The sequence below is a fragment of the Oncorhynchus mykiss genome, chromosome 11, assembly GCF_057628025.1.
Source record: "Oncorhynchus mykiss isolate SJ-2025 chromosome 11, ASM5762802v1, whole genome shotgun sequence".
Lineage (NCBI taxonomy): Eukaryota > Metazoa > Chordata > Actinopteri > Salmoniformes > Salmonidae > Oncorhynchus > Oncorhynchus mykiss.
Window position 1 is genome coordinate 5,890,090 of NC_143032.1, and position 14,507 is coordinate 5,904,596.

At 44.7% G+C, this 14,507-nt stretch overlaps 1 protein-coding gene across 1 annotated transcript in view; it reads right to left on the bottom strand.

The window, feature by feature from the left end:
- Positions 1 to 14,507, bottom strand: part of LOC110536541 (uncharacterized protein C8orf34 homolog) — an 82,075-nt gene that overhangs the window by 49,197 nt on the left and 18,371 nt on the right. The window contains exons 4-5 of the mRNA XM_036934705.2: positions 4,383 to 4,561; positions 3,383 to 3,450 (exon numbers count right to left, since the gene is read on the bottom strand). Coding sequence (XP_036790600.2) covers positions 3,383 to 3,450; positions 4,383 to 4,561 — 247 coding nt within the window. The remainder of the gene's footprint in view (positions 1 to 3,382; positions 3,451 to 4,382; positions 4,562 to 14,507) is intronic.

Sequence of the window (14,507 nt, forward strand, 5' to 3'; positions counted from 1 at the left end):
ACCATTTTTTAATTCCTCATCAACCCACAGGGATTTAACAGTTTTTACAGTCATTTTCAGGTTGCAGGCACTGGTTACAGTTTGAAGCTATTTCTTGAGTGGGCAGCTTGATGAAAAGCTTGATGAAAAAAATGATGAAAAAAATGCCAGTCAATATTTAAATCACCCAGAAAATATACCTCTCTGTTGATATACGTTATCAAGCATTTCACACATATTATCCAGATACTGACTGTTAGCAGTTGCTGGTCTATAGCAGCTTCCCACCAGAATGGGCTTTAGGTGAGGCAGATGAACCTGTAGCCATATTACTTCAACATTATTTAACATTATCCAGATACTGACTGTTAGCAGTTGCTGGTCTATAGCAGCTTCCCACCAGAATGGGCTTTAGGTGAGACAGATGAACCTGTAGCCATATTACTTCAACAGTATTTAACATGAGATCCTCTCTAATCTTTACAGGAATGTGGTTCTGAATATAAACAGCTACACCTCCACCATTGGCATTTCCGTCTTTTCTGTAGATGTTATAACCTTGTATTTCTACCACTGTATCATCAAAGGTATTATCTAAGTGTGTTACATAAATAGTCAGAACATGAATGTCATCTGTTACTAGCCAATTATTGATTTCATGAACCTTGTTTCTTAAGTATATAACTTCCTTTCTTGCAGCACCATGACTGTCATGGGTTAGAGTTAGCCTATAGCTAGCTCCATCAATGCAGAACCATGACTGTCATGGGTTAGAGTTAGCCTATAGCTAACTACATCAATGCAGAACCACGACTGCCATGGGTTAGAGTTAGCCTGTAGCTAGTTCCATCAATGCAGAACCATGTCTGTCATGGGTTAGAGTTAGCCTGTAGCTAGCTACATCAATGCAGAACCATGTCTGTCATGGGTTAGAGTTAGCCTGTAGCTAACTACATCAATGCAGAACCATGTCTGTCATGGGTTAGAGTTAGCCTATAGCTAACTACATCAATGCAGAACCATGTCTGTCATGGGTTAGAGTTAGCCTATAGCTAACTACATCAATGCAGAACCATGTCTGTCATGGGTTAGAGTTAGCCTGTAGCTAGCTCCATCAATGCAGAACCATGTCTGTCATGGGTTAGAGTTAGCCTATAGCTAGCTCCATCAATGCAGAACCATGACTGTCATGGGTTAGAGTTAGCCTATAGCTAACTACATCAATGCAGAACCATGTCTGTCATGGGTTAGAGTTAGCCTGTAGCTAACTACATCAATGCAGAACCATGACTGTCATGGGTTAGAGTTAGCCTATAGCTAACTACATCAATGCAGAACCATGACTGTCATGGGTTAGAGTTAGCCTATAGCTAGCTCCATCAATGCAGAACCATGTCTGTCATGGGTTAGAGTTAGCCTATAGCTAACTACATCAATGCAGAACCATGTCTGTCATGGGTTAGAGTTAGCCTATAGCTAGCTCCATCAATGCAGAACCATGTCTGTCATGGGTTAGAGTTAGCCTATAGCTAGCTCCATCAATGCAGAACCATGTCTGTCATGGGTTAGAGTTAGCCTGTAGCTAGCTACATCAATGCAGAACCATGTCTGTCATGGGTTAGAGTTAGCCTATAGCTAACTACATCAATGCAGAACCATGTCTGTCATGGGTTAGAGTTAGCCTATAGCTAACTACATCAATGCAGAACCATGTCTGTCATGGGTTAGAGTTAGCCTATAGCTAGCTCCATCAATGCAGAACCATGTCTGTCATGGGTTAGAGTTAGCCTATAGCTAGCTCCATCAATGCAGAACCATGTCTGTCATGGGTTAGAGTTAGCCTGTAGCTAGCTCCATCAATGCAGAACCATGACTACCATGGGTTAGCGTTAGCCTGTAGCTAGCTCCATCAATGCAGAACCATGTCTGTCATGGGTTAGAGTTAGCCTATAGCTAACTACATCAATGCAGAACCATGTCTGTCATGGGTTAGAGTTAGCCTGTAGCTAGCTACATCAATGCAGAACCATGTCTGTCATGGGTTAGAGTTAGCCTGTAGCTAGCTACATCAATGCAGAACCATGTCTGTCATGGGTTAGAGTTAGCCTGTAGCTAACTACATCAATGCAGAACCATGTCTGTCATGGGTTAGAGTTAGCCTGTAGCTAACTACATCAATGCAGAACCATGTCTGTCATGGGTTAGAGTTAGCCTGTAGCTAACTACATCAATGCAGAACCATGTCTGTCATGGGTTAGAGTTAGCCTATAGCTAACTACATCAATGCAGAACCATGTCTGTCATGGGTTAGAGTTAGCCTATAGCTAACTACATCAATGCAGAACCATGTCTGTCATGGGTTAGAGTTAGCCTATAGCTAACTACATCAATGCAGAACCATGACTGTCATGGGTTAGAGTTAGCCTATAGCTAGCTCCATCAATGCAGAACCATGTCTGTCATGGGTTAGAGTTAGCCTATAGCTAGCTCCATCAATGCAGAACCATGTCTGTCATGGGTTAGAGTTAGCCTATAGCTAGCTCCATCAATGCAGAACCATGTCTGCGGCACAAATTGCATCCTTTTCCCATTATAGTGCTCTACTTTTGACCAGGGCACATGAGGGGGGGGGGTAAAATTAATGCACAATATATGGTGTATAGGGAGCCATTTTGGACATATACTGTGGCCTCCCATATCAGGTGGAGTTATCACACAAACCGGCCATTGAACAATAGTCATGTGTCATTCACAGTCAAACTCAACTCTGGACCTCCAAGTTCCACTGCTTTTTATTGTTCCCTTCTAATCAGCGACTGATTAAGACCTGGGACACCAGGTATACGCAATTCATTATCGGGTAGAAGAAGAAAACCAGCAGGCTCTGGACCTCGTAGGGTCTAGCCCATAGCTACATCTGTGGAGTACCAACTCTCAATGAACCCCATAGTTATCAAGCTAACCAGGATGTGTCAGTAGAAGGGGTACGCAGGTGGAATGGGGAGAGGGAGGGGAGGCGGCAGGAGGAGAGAGGGGGGAGGAGGCGGCAGGGGGAGAGAGGGGGGAGGAAGGGGCAGGGGGAGAGAGGGGGGAGGACGCGGCAGGGGGAGAGAGGGGGAGGAAGGGGCAGGGGGAGAGAGGGGGGAGGATGCGGCAGGGGGAGAGAGGGGGAGGACGGGGGAGAGAGGGGGGAGGACGCGGCAGGGGGAGAGAGGGGGGAGGATGGGGCAGGGGGAGAGGAGGGAGGAGTCAGCATCAGGGGAGAGGCATCCGGGGGAGAGGGGGGGGCATTGGGGCGAGGAGGCATCGGGGGAGAAAGGGCAATTGTAAGTAAAGTGAGCTGGACTGCTTGGTGATGGATAGTGGGAAGAACAGACGGAGGGAAAGGAGAGCAGACACTTACTTGGACAAACATCTGGGACCCAGATTCACATTCCTGATCTCGAACCAGGGCTGTGTCCATCCCGGGACCTAATCAAAATGACAACCACACACAGAAAGAGAAAGAGCAACGCCAAAACACATTTGTCATTCAGCAGGACGTATTTATCCAGACAGTAGTGACTGCATACATTTTCATACTGGTTCCACCCCCACCCGTGGGAATTGAACCCACAACCCTGGCGTTTCATGTGCCACGGTCTATAACCTGAGCCACAAGGGGCCATACTGGAACCTCAACAGTGGAGCAAGAGATACACAGTCAATCTACACCTCACCTGGCACTTGATATAGTGTACGTATGCTATTTGAGTTCACTGGCTACAAGGTGACACAATCAGGATATGACATACTGTACGTATGCTATCTGAGTTCACTGGCTACAAGGTGACACAATCAGGATATGACATACTGTACGTATGCTATCTGAGTTCAGTGGCTACAAGGTGACACAATCAGGATATGATATACTGTACGTATGCTATCTGAGTTCACTGGCTACAAGGTGACACAATCAGGATATGATATACTGTACGTATGCTCTCTGAGTTCAGTGGCTACAAGGTGACACAATCAGGATATGACATACTGTACGTATGCTATCTGAGTTCACTGGCTACAAGGTGACACAATCAGGATATGATATACTGTACGTATGCTCTCTGAGTTCACTGGCTACAAGGTGACACAATCAGGATATGATATACTGTACGTTGGCTCTCTGAGTTCACTGGCTACAAGGTGACACAATCAGGATATGATATACTGTACGTATGCTATCTGAGTTCAGTGGCTACAAGGTGACACAATCAGGATATGATATACTGTACGTATGCTCTCTGAGTTCAGAGTTCAGTGGCTACAAGGTGACACAATCAGGATATGATATACTGTACGTATGCTCTCTGAGTTCACTGGCTACAAGGTGACACTTTTCAGGATATGTGAAGTGTTTTACTCACAGGAGACGGGCACAGCTTGTAGGCGATGGGGAAGTCCATGTCCATCTGGCATGTTCACAGCAGTGTGTTCTGGGAAGAGGTGAAGGGGATAAGGGGGTCCGTGAGTGGGGACATGCTGGGGGGGACCATGGTGCTCCTCTGCTGGTCTACTGGCATCCGACAGACTGTCCCCTTGCAGCCTGTAGAGGAAACACAACACAACATTAGGCATACTCAACAACTACAGGCTGAATCACATGTCAAGACAACTCACACGAATCGGCACACTTCACACGTCATCAACACTGAGCTTTTAAACAAAATGGACACACACTAAACAAATCGCTAGCTCTCAGACGTGCACCATTGCACCGGTAACACACTCAACAACTGCAATGTTTCGGGAAATATTACAGACAGAAATACTCCTCAGCAACCCCCCCCCCCCGGTCCCTCCTCAGATGATCCCACAGATGAAGATGCTGGATGTGAAGGTCCTGAGCTGGCGTGGTTACACTTAGTCTGTGGTTGTGAGGCCGGTTGGACGTACTGCCAAATTCTCTAAAACGAAGTTGGAGGCGGCTTATGGTAGAGCAATTAACATTAAATTCTCTGGCAACCGCTCTGGTGGAAATTCCTGCAGTCAGCATGGCAATTGCACGCTCCCTCAAAACTTGAGACATCTGTGGCATTGTGTTGTGTGACAAAACGGCACATTTTAGAGTGGCTTTTTATTGTCCCCCAGCACAAGGTGCACCTGTGTAATGATCATGCTGTTTAATCAGCGCCTTGATATGCCACACCTGTCAGGTGGATGGATTATCTTGGTAAAGCAGAAATGCTCACTAACAGGGATGTAAACACATTTGTGCACAACATTTTAGAGAAATAAGCTTTTTGTGTGTATAAAACATTTCTGGGATCTTTTTTTATTTCATCTCATGAAACATCAGTGTATATATATATATAACACAGTGCATTTGTAAAGTATTCAGACCCCTTGACTTTTTCCACATTGTTACGTTACAGCCTTATTGTAAAATGTATTAAATAGTTGTTTCCCTCATCAAATCTACACACAATACCCCATAATGACATCACAATACCCCATAATGACATCACAATACCCCATAATGACATCACAATACCCCATAATGACAAAGCAAAAACTGTTTTTTAGACAACAAAAAAATTAAATATCACATTTACATAAGTATTCAGACCCTTTACTCAGTACTTTGCTGAAGCACCTTTGGCAGCGATTACAGCCCCGGGTCTTCTTGGGTATGACGCTACAAGCTTGGCACACCTGTATTTGAGGAGTTTCTCCCATTCTACTCTACAGATCCTCTCAAGCTCTGTCAGGTTGGATGGGGCGCGTCACTGCACAGCTATTTTCAGGTCTCTCTAGAATTATTAGATTGGGTTCAAGTCCGGGCTCTGGCTGGGCCACTCAAGGACATTGAGACTTGTCCGAAGCCATTCCTGCATTGTCTTTGCTGTGTGCTTAGGGTCGTTGTCCTGTTGGAAGGTGAACCTTCTCCCCAGGCTGTGGTCCTGAGCGTTATGGAGCAGTTTTTCAAGGATCTCTCTGTACTTTTCTCCGTTCATCTCTCCCTCGATCCTGACTAGTCTCCCAGTCCCTGCCGCTGTTAAACATCCCCACAGCATGAGGCTATTACCATGTTTCACCGTAGGGATGGTGCCAGGTTTCCTCCAGATGTGACACTTGGCATTCAGGCCAAATAGTTCAATCTTAGTTTAATCAGAACAGATAATCTTGTTTCTCATGGACTGAGAGTCCTTAAGGTACCTTTTGGTAAACTCCAAGTGGGCTGTTATGTGCCTTTTACTGAGGGTGGCTTCCATCTGGCCACTCTACCGTAAAGGCCTGATTGGTGGAGTGCTGTAGAGATGGTTGTCCTTCTGGAAGGTTCTCTCATCTCCACAGAGAAACTCTAGTTCTTGGTCCTTCTCCACCAATTGTTTTATTTTTATTTTTTTATTTAACCTTTATGTAACTAGTCTGTTAAGAACAAATTCTTATTTACAATGAAGGCCGGTCCCTTGTTCAGGGGGCAGAACAACAGATTTTTACCTTGTCAGCTCGGGGATTCGATCTAGCAACCTTTTTTCAGTTACTGGCCCAACGCGCTAACTACTAGACTACCTGCCACCTCGATTGCTCAGTTTGGCAGGGCTGCCAGCTCTAGCAAGGGTCTTGGTGGTTCTAAACTTCTTCCATTTAAGAATGATGGACAGCCTGTCATGTGCCTTTTACTAAGGAGTGGCTTCCGTCTGGCCACTCTACCATAAAGGCCTGATTGTTGGAGTGCTGCAGAGATGGTTGTCCAACTGGAAGGTTCTCCCATCTCCACAGAGGAGCTCTAAAGCTCTGTAAGAGTGACCATTGGGTTCTTGGTCACCTCCCTGACCAAGGCCCTTCTCCCCCGATTGCTCAGTTTGGCCATGCGGCCAGCTCTAGGAAGAGTCTTGGTGGTTCTAAACTTCTTCCACTGTGTTCTTGGGAACCTTCAATGCTGCAGAATGTTTTTGTACCCTTCCCCAGATCTGTGCCTCGACACAATCCTGTCTCTGAGCTCTACGGACAATTCCTTTGACCTCATGGCTTGGTTTTTGCTCTGACGTGTACTGTCAGCTGTGGGACTTTATATAGACAGGTGTGTGCCTTTCCAAATCATATCCAATCAATTTAATTTATCACAGGTGGACTCCGATCAAGTTGTAGAAACATCTCAAGGATGATCAATGGAAACAGGATGTACCTGAGCTCAATTTCGAGTCTCATAGCAAAGGGTCTGAATACTTATGTAAATAAGGTATTTCTGATCTGACACAATCACAACGTTCTACTGATAAAACGATCAAATAAAAATATATTAGATACAGGGCCTTCAGAAAGTAGTCATACCCCTTGACTTACTCCAAAATGTGTTGGTTTACAGCCTGAATTCAAAATTTAATTTAAAAAAATTCTCACCCATCTCCACACAATACTGCATCTTGATATAGTGAAACGCTGTGTTTAGATAATCACAGCCCTGAGTAAATACTTTGTAGAAGCACCTTTGGCAGCGATTACAGCTGTGAGTCATTCTGGGTAAGTCTCTAAGGAACTTTCCACACCTGGATTGTGCCCCATATTGTTGAAAAAAAAAGTATTATAAGCTCTGTCAAATTGGTTGCTGATCATTCCTAGACAACCATTTTCAGGTCTTGCCATAGATTTCCAAGTGGATTTAAGACAAAACTGTAACTCAGCGACTCAGAAACATTCACTGTGTTCTTGGTAAGCAACTCCAAGTGTAGATTTGGCCTTGTGTTTTAGGTTATTGTCCCGCTGAAAGGTGAATTCATCTCCCAGTGTCTGATAGACAGCAGACTGAACAAGGATTAAACTTTGTGACTGTTTTTAAAGTCACCATTGTCCTCATGGTGAAAGCAGTAATCCTGAGCGGTGTCCTTCCTCAGCGACAAATGGTTTAGGAAGGACACCTGTGTCTCTGCTGTGACTGGATCTATTGATACAAAAAAGTAGAATTAATAACTTCACCTCAAAGGGATATTTAATGTCTGCTTTTTTTTCTCTCACCCATCTACCAATAGATGCCCTTCTTTACCCATCTACCAATAGGTGCCCTTCTTTACCCATCTACCAATAGGTGCCCTTCTTTACCCATCTACCAATAGGTGCCCTTCTTTACCCATCTACCAATAGGTGCCCTTCTTTACCCATCTACCAATAGGTGCCCTTCTTTACCCATCTACCAATAGGTGCCCTTCTTTACCCATCTACCAATAGGTGCCCTTCTTTACCCATCTACCAATAGGTGCCCTTCTTTACCCATCTACCAATAGGTGCCCTTCTTTACCCATCTACCAATAGGTGCCCTTCTTTACCCATCTACCAATAGGTGCCCTTCTTTACCCATCTACCAATAGGTGCCCTTCTTTACCCATCTACCAATAGGTGCCCTTCTTTACCCATCTACCAATAGGTGCCCTTCTTTACCCATCTACCAATAGGTGCCCTTCTTTACCCATCTACCAATAGGTGCCCTTCTTTACCCATCTACCAATAGGTGCCCTTCTTTACCCATCTACCAATAGGTGCCCTTCTTTACCCATCTACCAATAGGTGCCCTTCTTTACCCATCTACCAATAGGTGCCCTTCTTTACCCATCTACCAATAGGTGCCCTTCTTTACCCATCTACCAATAGGTGCCCTTCTTTACCCATCTACCAATAGATGCCCTTCTTTACCCATCTACCAATAGGTGCCCTTCTTTACCCATCTACCAATAGGTGCCCTTCTTTACCCATCTACCAATAGGTGCCCTTCTTTACCCATCTACCAATAGGTGCCCTTCTTTACCCATCTACCAATAGGTGCCCTTCTTTACCCATCTACCAATAGGTGCCCTTCTTTACCCATCTACCAATAGGTGCCCTTCTTTACCCATCTACCAATAGGTGCCCTTCTTTACCCATCTACCAATAGGTGCCCTTCTTTACCCATCTACCAATAGGTGCCCTTCTTTACCCATCTACCAATAGGTGCCCTTCTTTACCCATCTACCAATAGGTGCCCTTCTTTACCCATCTACCAATAGGTGCCCTTCTTTACCCATCTACCAATAGGTGCCCTTCTTTACACATCTACCAATAGGTGCCCTTCTTTACCCATCTACCAATAGGTGCCCTTCTTTACCCATCTACCAATAGGTGCCCTTCTTTACCCATCTACCAATAGGTGCCCTTCTTTACCCATCTACCAATAGGTGCCCTTCTTTACCCATCTACCAATAGGTGCCCTTCTTTACCCATCTACCAATAGGTGCCCTTCTTTACCCATCTACCAATAGGTGCCCTTCTTTACCCATCTACCAATAGGTGCCCTTCTTTACCCATCTACCAATAGGTGCCCTTCTTTACCCATCTACCAATAGGTGCCCTTCTTTACCCATCTACCAATAGGTGCCCTTCTTTACCCATCTACCAATAGGTGCCCTTCTTTACCCATCTACCAATAGGTGCCCTTCTTTACCCATCTACCAATAGGTGCCCTTCTTTACCCATCTACCAATAGGTGCCCTTCTTTACCCATCTACCAATAGATGCCCTTCTTTACCCATCTACCAATAGATGCCCTTCTTTACCCATCTACCAATAGGTGCCCTTCTTTACCCATCTACCAATAGATGCCCTTCTTTACCCATCTACCAATAGGTGCCCTTCTTTACCCATCTACCAATAGGTGCCCTTCTTTACCCATCTACCAATAGGTGCCCTTCTTTACCCATCTACCAATAGGTGCCCTTCTTTACCCATCTACCAATAGGTGCCCTTCTTTACCCATCTACCAATAGGTGCCCTTCTTTACCCATCTACCAATAGGTGCCCTTCTTTACCCATCTACCAATAGGTGCCCTTCTTTACCCATCTACCAATAGGTGCCCTTCTTTACCCATCTACCAATAGATGCCCTTCTTTACCCATCTACCAATAGATGCCCTTCTTTACCCATCTACCAATAGGTGCCCTTCTTTACCCATCTACCAATAGATGCCCTTCTTTACCCATCTACCAATAGGTGCCCTTCTTTACCCATCTACCAATAGGTGCCCTTCTTTACCCATCTACCAATAGGTGCCCTTCTTTACCCATCTACCAATAGGTGCCCTTCTTTACCCATCTACCAATAGGTGCCCTTCTTTACCCATCTACCAATAGGTGCCCTTCTTTACCCATCTACCAATAGGTGCCCTTCTTTACCCATCTACCAATAGGTGCCCTTCTTTACCCATCTACCAATAGGTGCCCTTCTTTACCCATCTACCAATAGGTGCTCTTCTTTACCCATCTACCAATAGGTGCCCTTCTTTACCCATCTACCAATAGGTGCCCTTCTTTACCCATCTACCAATAGGTGCCCTTCTTTACCCATCTACCAATAGGTGCCCTTCTTTACCCATCTACCAATAGGTGCCCTTCTTTACCCATCTACCAATAGGTGCCCTTCTTTACCCATCTACCAATAGGTGCCCTTCTTTACCCATCTACCAATAGGTGCCCTTCTTTACCCATGCCCTTCTTTGCGAGGCATTGGAGAACCTCCCTGGTCTTTGTGGTTGAATCTGTGTTTCACTGTTCGACTGAGGGACCTTACAGATAATTGTATGTGTGGGTTACAGAGATGAGGTAGTAATTCAAACATCATGTTAAACACTATTATTGCACACAGTGTGAGTCCATGCAATTTCTCATGCGACTTGTTAAGCACATTTTTACTCCTTAACTTACTCCTTGCAGTATTTAAGAGGACAGCACCGGTGTCCAGGCTAAATTACTAATCTGTCCCTCATACCATCATGGCCACCTAATCATCCCCAGATTCCAATTGGCTCATTCATCCCCCTCCTCTCTCTCCCCATGTAACTATTCCCCAGGTCGTTGCTGTAAATGAGAATGTGTTCTCAGTCAACTTACCTGGTAAAATAATGTCAGCCTTTAAGTACCTCTCTATTCACACCCCTGTCTCTCTGTATATTCATACCTCCTGATAAATAACAAGGATTACCATTCAATAAATGGGCTACAGAAGACCATTGAGATACAGTAGTATCTTAAAGAGGCAATGTGGAGTTGAAACTATAACAAAGCCCATCCCCACCACTGTTTTGGTAAAAAGCTGAAGCCTGGAGAGATGTGACCACTCTCAAATAAAAGAGATAAATAACAGAATATCATATCTTAAGTGCATTCCAAAATGTATTTGTTATCAAAAGACCGCCCTGAACTGATCTTATCACTTATCTTGTATATCATTTTCTCTTCTGACGCTTTTCCTGTAGTTCCTCCCTCCCTCCCTCCAATGTTAAGCTCATTTTTCTGGGTGTTGGGTGCGATAGGGCCCACGATAGGGGCACGACTATACCCGCTGCCAGGGTGAGATAACGGTATCAGACCGGTCAGATGCCAAGCGTACCTCCATCCACTCCTCTCTCCCTCACTGTCTGGGCTTTCTTCTCTTTCTCTTTCATTTTCTTTTCATTCATTCTTCATTCATTCATTCCTTATCATGCCCCATTCAAGAAATTTAGAACCAGGAATAGATATAGCCCTTGGTTCTCCCCAGACCTGACTGCCCTTAACCAACACAAAAACATCCTATGGCGTTCTGCATTAGCATCGAACAGCCCCCGTGATATGCAGCTGTTCAGGGAAGCTAGAAACCATTATACACAGGCAGTTAGAAAAGCCAAGGCTAGCTTTTTCAAGCAGAAATTTGCTTCCTGCAACACTAACTCAAAAAAGTTCTGGGACACTGTAGACTTTACAGTGTCCCAGAACTTTTTTGAGTTAGTGTTGCTTCCTGCAACACAAACTCAAAAAGGTTCTGAGACACTGTAAAGTCCATGGAGAATAAGAACACCTCCTCCCAGCTGCCCACTGCACTGAAGATAGGAAACACTGTCACCACTGATAAATCCACCATAATTGAGAATTTCAATAAGCATTTTTCTACGGCTGGCCATGCTTTCCACCTGGCTACTCCTACCCCGGTCAACAGCACTGCACCCCCCACAGCAACTCGCCCAAGCCTTCCCCATTTCTCCTTCTCCCAAATCCATTCAGCTGATGTTCTGAAAGAGCTGCAAAATCTGGACCCCTACAAATCAGCCGGGCTAGACAATCTGGACCCTTTCTTTCTAAAATTATCTGCCGAAATTGTTGCCACCCCTATTACTAGCCTGTTCAACCTCTCTTTCGTGTCGTCTGAGATTCCCAAAGATTGGAAAGCAGCTGCGGTCATCACCCTCTTCAAAGGGGGGGACACTCTTGACCTAAACTGCTACAGACCTATATCTATCCTACCATGCCTTTCTAAGGTCTTCGAAAGCCAAGTCAACAAACAGATTACCGACCATTTCGAATCTCACCATACCTTCTCTGCTATGCAATCTGGTTTCAGAGCTGGTCATGGGTGCACCTCAGCCACGCTCAAGGTCCTAAACGATATCTTAACCGCCATCGATAAGAAACATTACTGTGCAGCCGTATTCATTGATCTGGCCAAGGCTTTCAACTCTGTCAATCACCACATCCTCATCGGCAGACTCGACAGCCTTGGTTTCTCAAATGATTGCCTCGCCTGGTTCACCAACTACTTCTCTGATAGAGTTCAGTGTGTCAAATCGGAGGGTCTGCTGTCCGGACCTTTGGCAGTCTCTATGGGGGTGCCACAGGGTTCAATTCTTGGACCGACTCTCTTCTCTGTATACATCAATGAGGTTGCTCTTGCTGCTGGTGAGTCTCTGATCCACCTCTACGCAGACGACACCATTCTGTATACTTCTGGCCCTTCTTTGGACACTGTGTTAACAACCCTCCAGGCAAGCTTCAATGCCATACAACTCTCCTTCCGTGGCCTCCAATTGCTCTTAAATACAAGTAAAACTAAATGCATGCTCTTCAACCGATCGCCACCTGCTCCTGCCCGCCTGTCCAACATCACTACTCTGGACGGCTCTGACAACTACAAATACTTAGGTGTCTGGTTAGACTGTAAACTCTCCTTCCAGACCCATATCAAACATCTCCAATCCAAAGTTAAATCTAGAATTGGCTTCCTATTTCGCAACAAAGCATGCCAAACATACCCTTGTAAAACTGACCATCCTACCAATCCTCGACTTTGGCGATGTCATTTACAAAATAGCCTCCAATACCCTACTCAACAAATTGGATGCAGTCTATCACAATGCAACCCATTTTGTCACCAAAGCCCCATATACTACCCACCATTGCGACCTGTACGCTCTCGTTGGCTGGCCCTCGCTTCATACTCGTCGCCAAACCCACTGGCTGTCATCTACAAGACCCTGCTAGGTAAAGTCCCCCCTTATCTCAGCTCGCTGGTCCCCATAGCATCTCCCAACTGTAGCACACGCTCCAGCAGGTATATCTCTCTAGTCACCCCCAAAACCAATTCTTTCTTTGGCCGCCTCTCTTTCCAGTTCTCTGCTGCAAATGACTAGAACGAACTACAAAAATCGCTGAAACTGGAAACACTTATCTCCCTCACTAGCTTTAAGCACCAACTGTCAGAGCAGCTCACAGATTACTGCACCTGTACATAGCCCACCTATAATTTAGCCCAAAACTCTTTCCCTACTGTATTTAATTAATGTATTAATTTTGCTCCTTTGCACCCCATTATTTTTATTTCTACTTTGCACATTCTTCCATTGCAAATCAACCATTCCAGTGTTTTACTTGCTATATTGTATTTACTTTGCCACCATGGCCTTTTTCTGCCTTTACCTCCATTATCTCACCTCATTTGCTCACATCGTATATAGACTTGTTTATACTGTATTATTGACTGTATGTTTGTTTTACTCCATGTGTAACTCTGTGTCGTTGTATGTGTCGAACTGCTTTGCTTTATCTTGGCCAGGTCGCAATTGTAAATGAGAACTTGTTCTCAACTTGCCTACCTGGTTAAATAAAGGTGAAATATATATATATATATATATATATATATATATATATATATATATATATATATATATATATATATTTTTTTTATCAGTTTGGTAATGAGCATGAGATGGGTATTAAGATGGGCAGATGGGGTTGTGAGGGTTTGTTAACTGTCTGAACGTTGAAGTTCAATAGTTTATATCTGTTTATATCAACAGTGAGCCGGCTCCTGGATCAGACTGGGTTCAAGTCCGGTCTCTGGCTGGGCAACGCAAGGACATTTAGAGACTTGCCCCGAAGCCGATTTGTTTCTCAAAATGGCACCCTGTTCCCTTGACTTCCCGGCTGTAGTCAAAGTACTATGCAGGGGAACAGGGTGCCATTTGTGATGCATCCACTGATGTTGTATCATATTTCAAACTAACTTTGGCGCTGTGCAGTATCTCTCCTCAGTGAAATGTCAGACATCTGCTTTCTCCCCTGTCTGTATGTTTATTTAACTAGGTAAGTCAGGTTTTAAGAACAAATTCTTATTTACAATGACGGCCTAGGAACAGTGGGTTAACTGCCTTGTTCAGGGGGCAGAACAACATATTTTTTTTAACCTCGTCAGCTAGGGGACTCCCAATCACGGG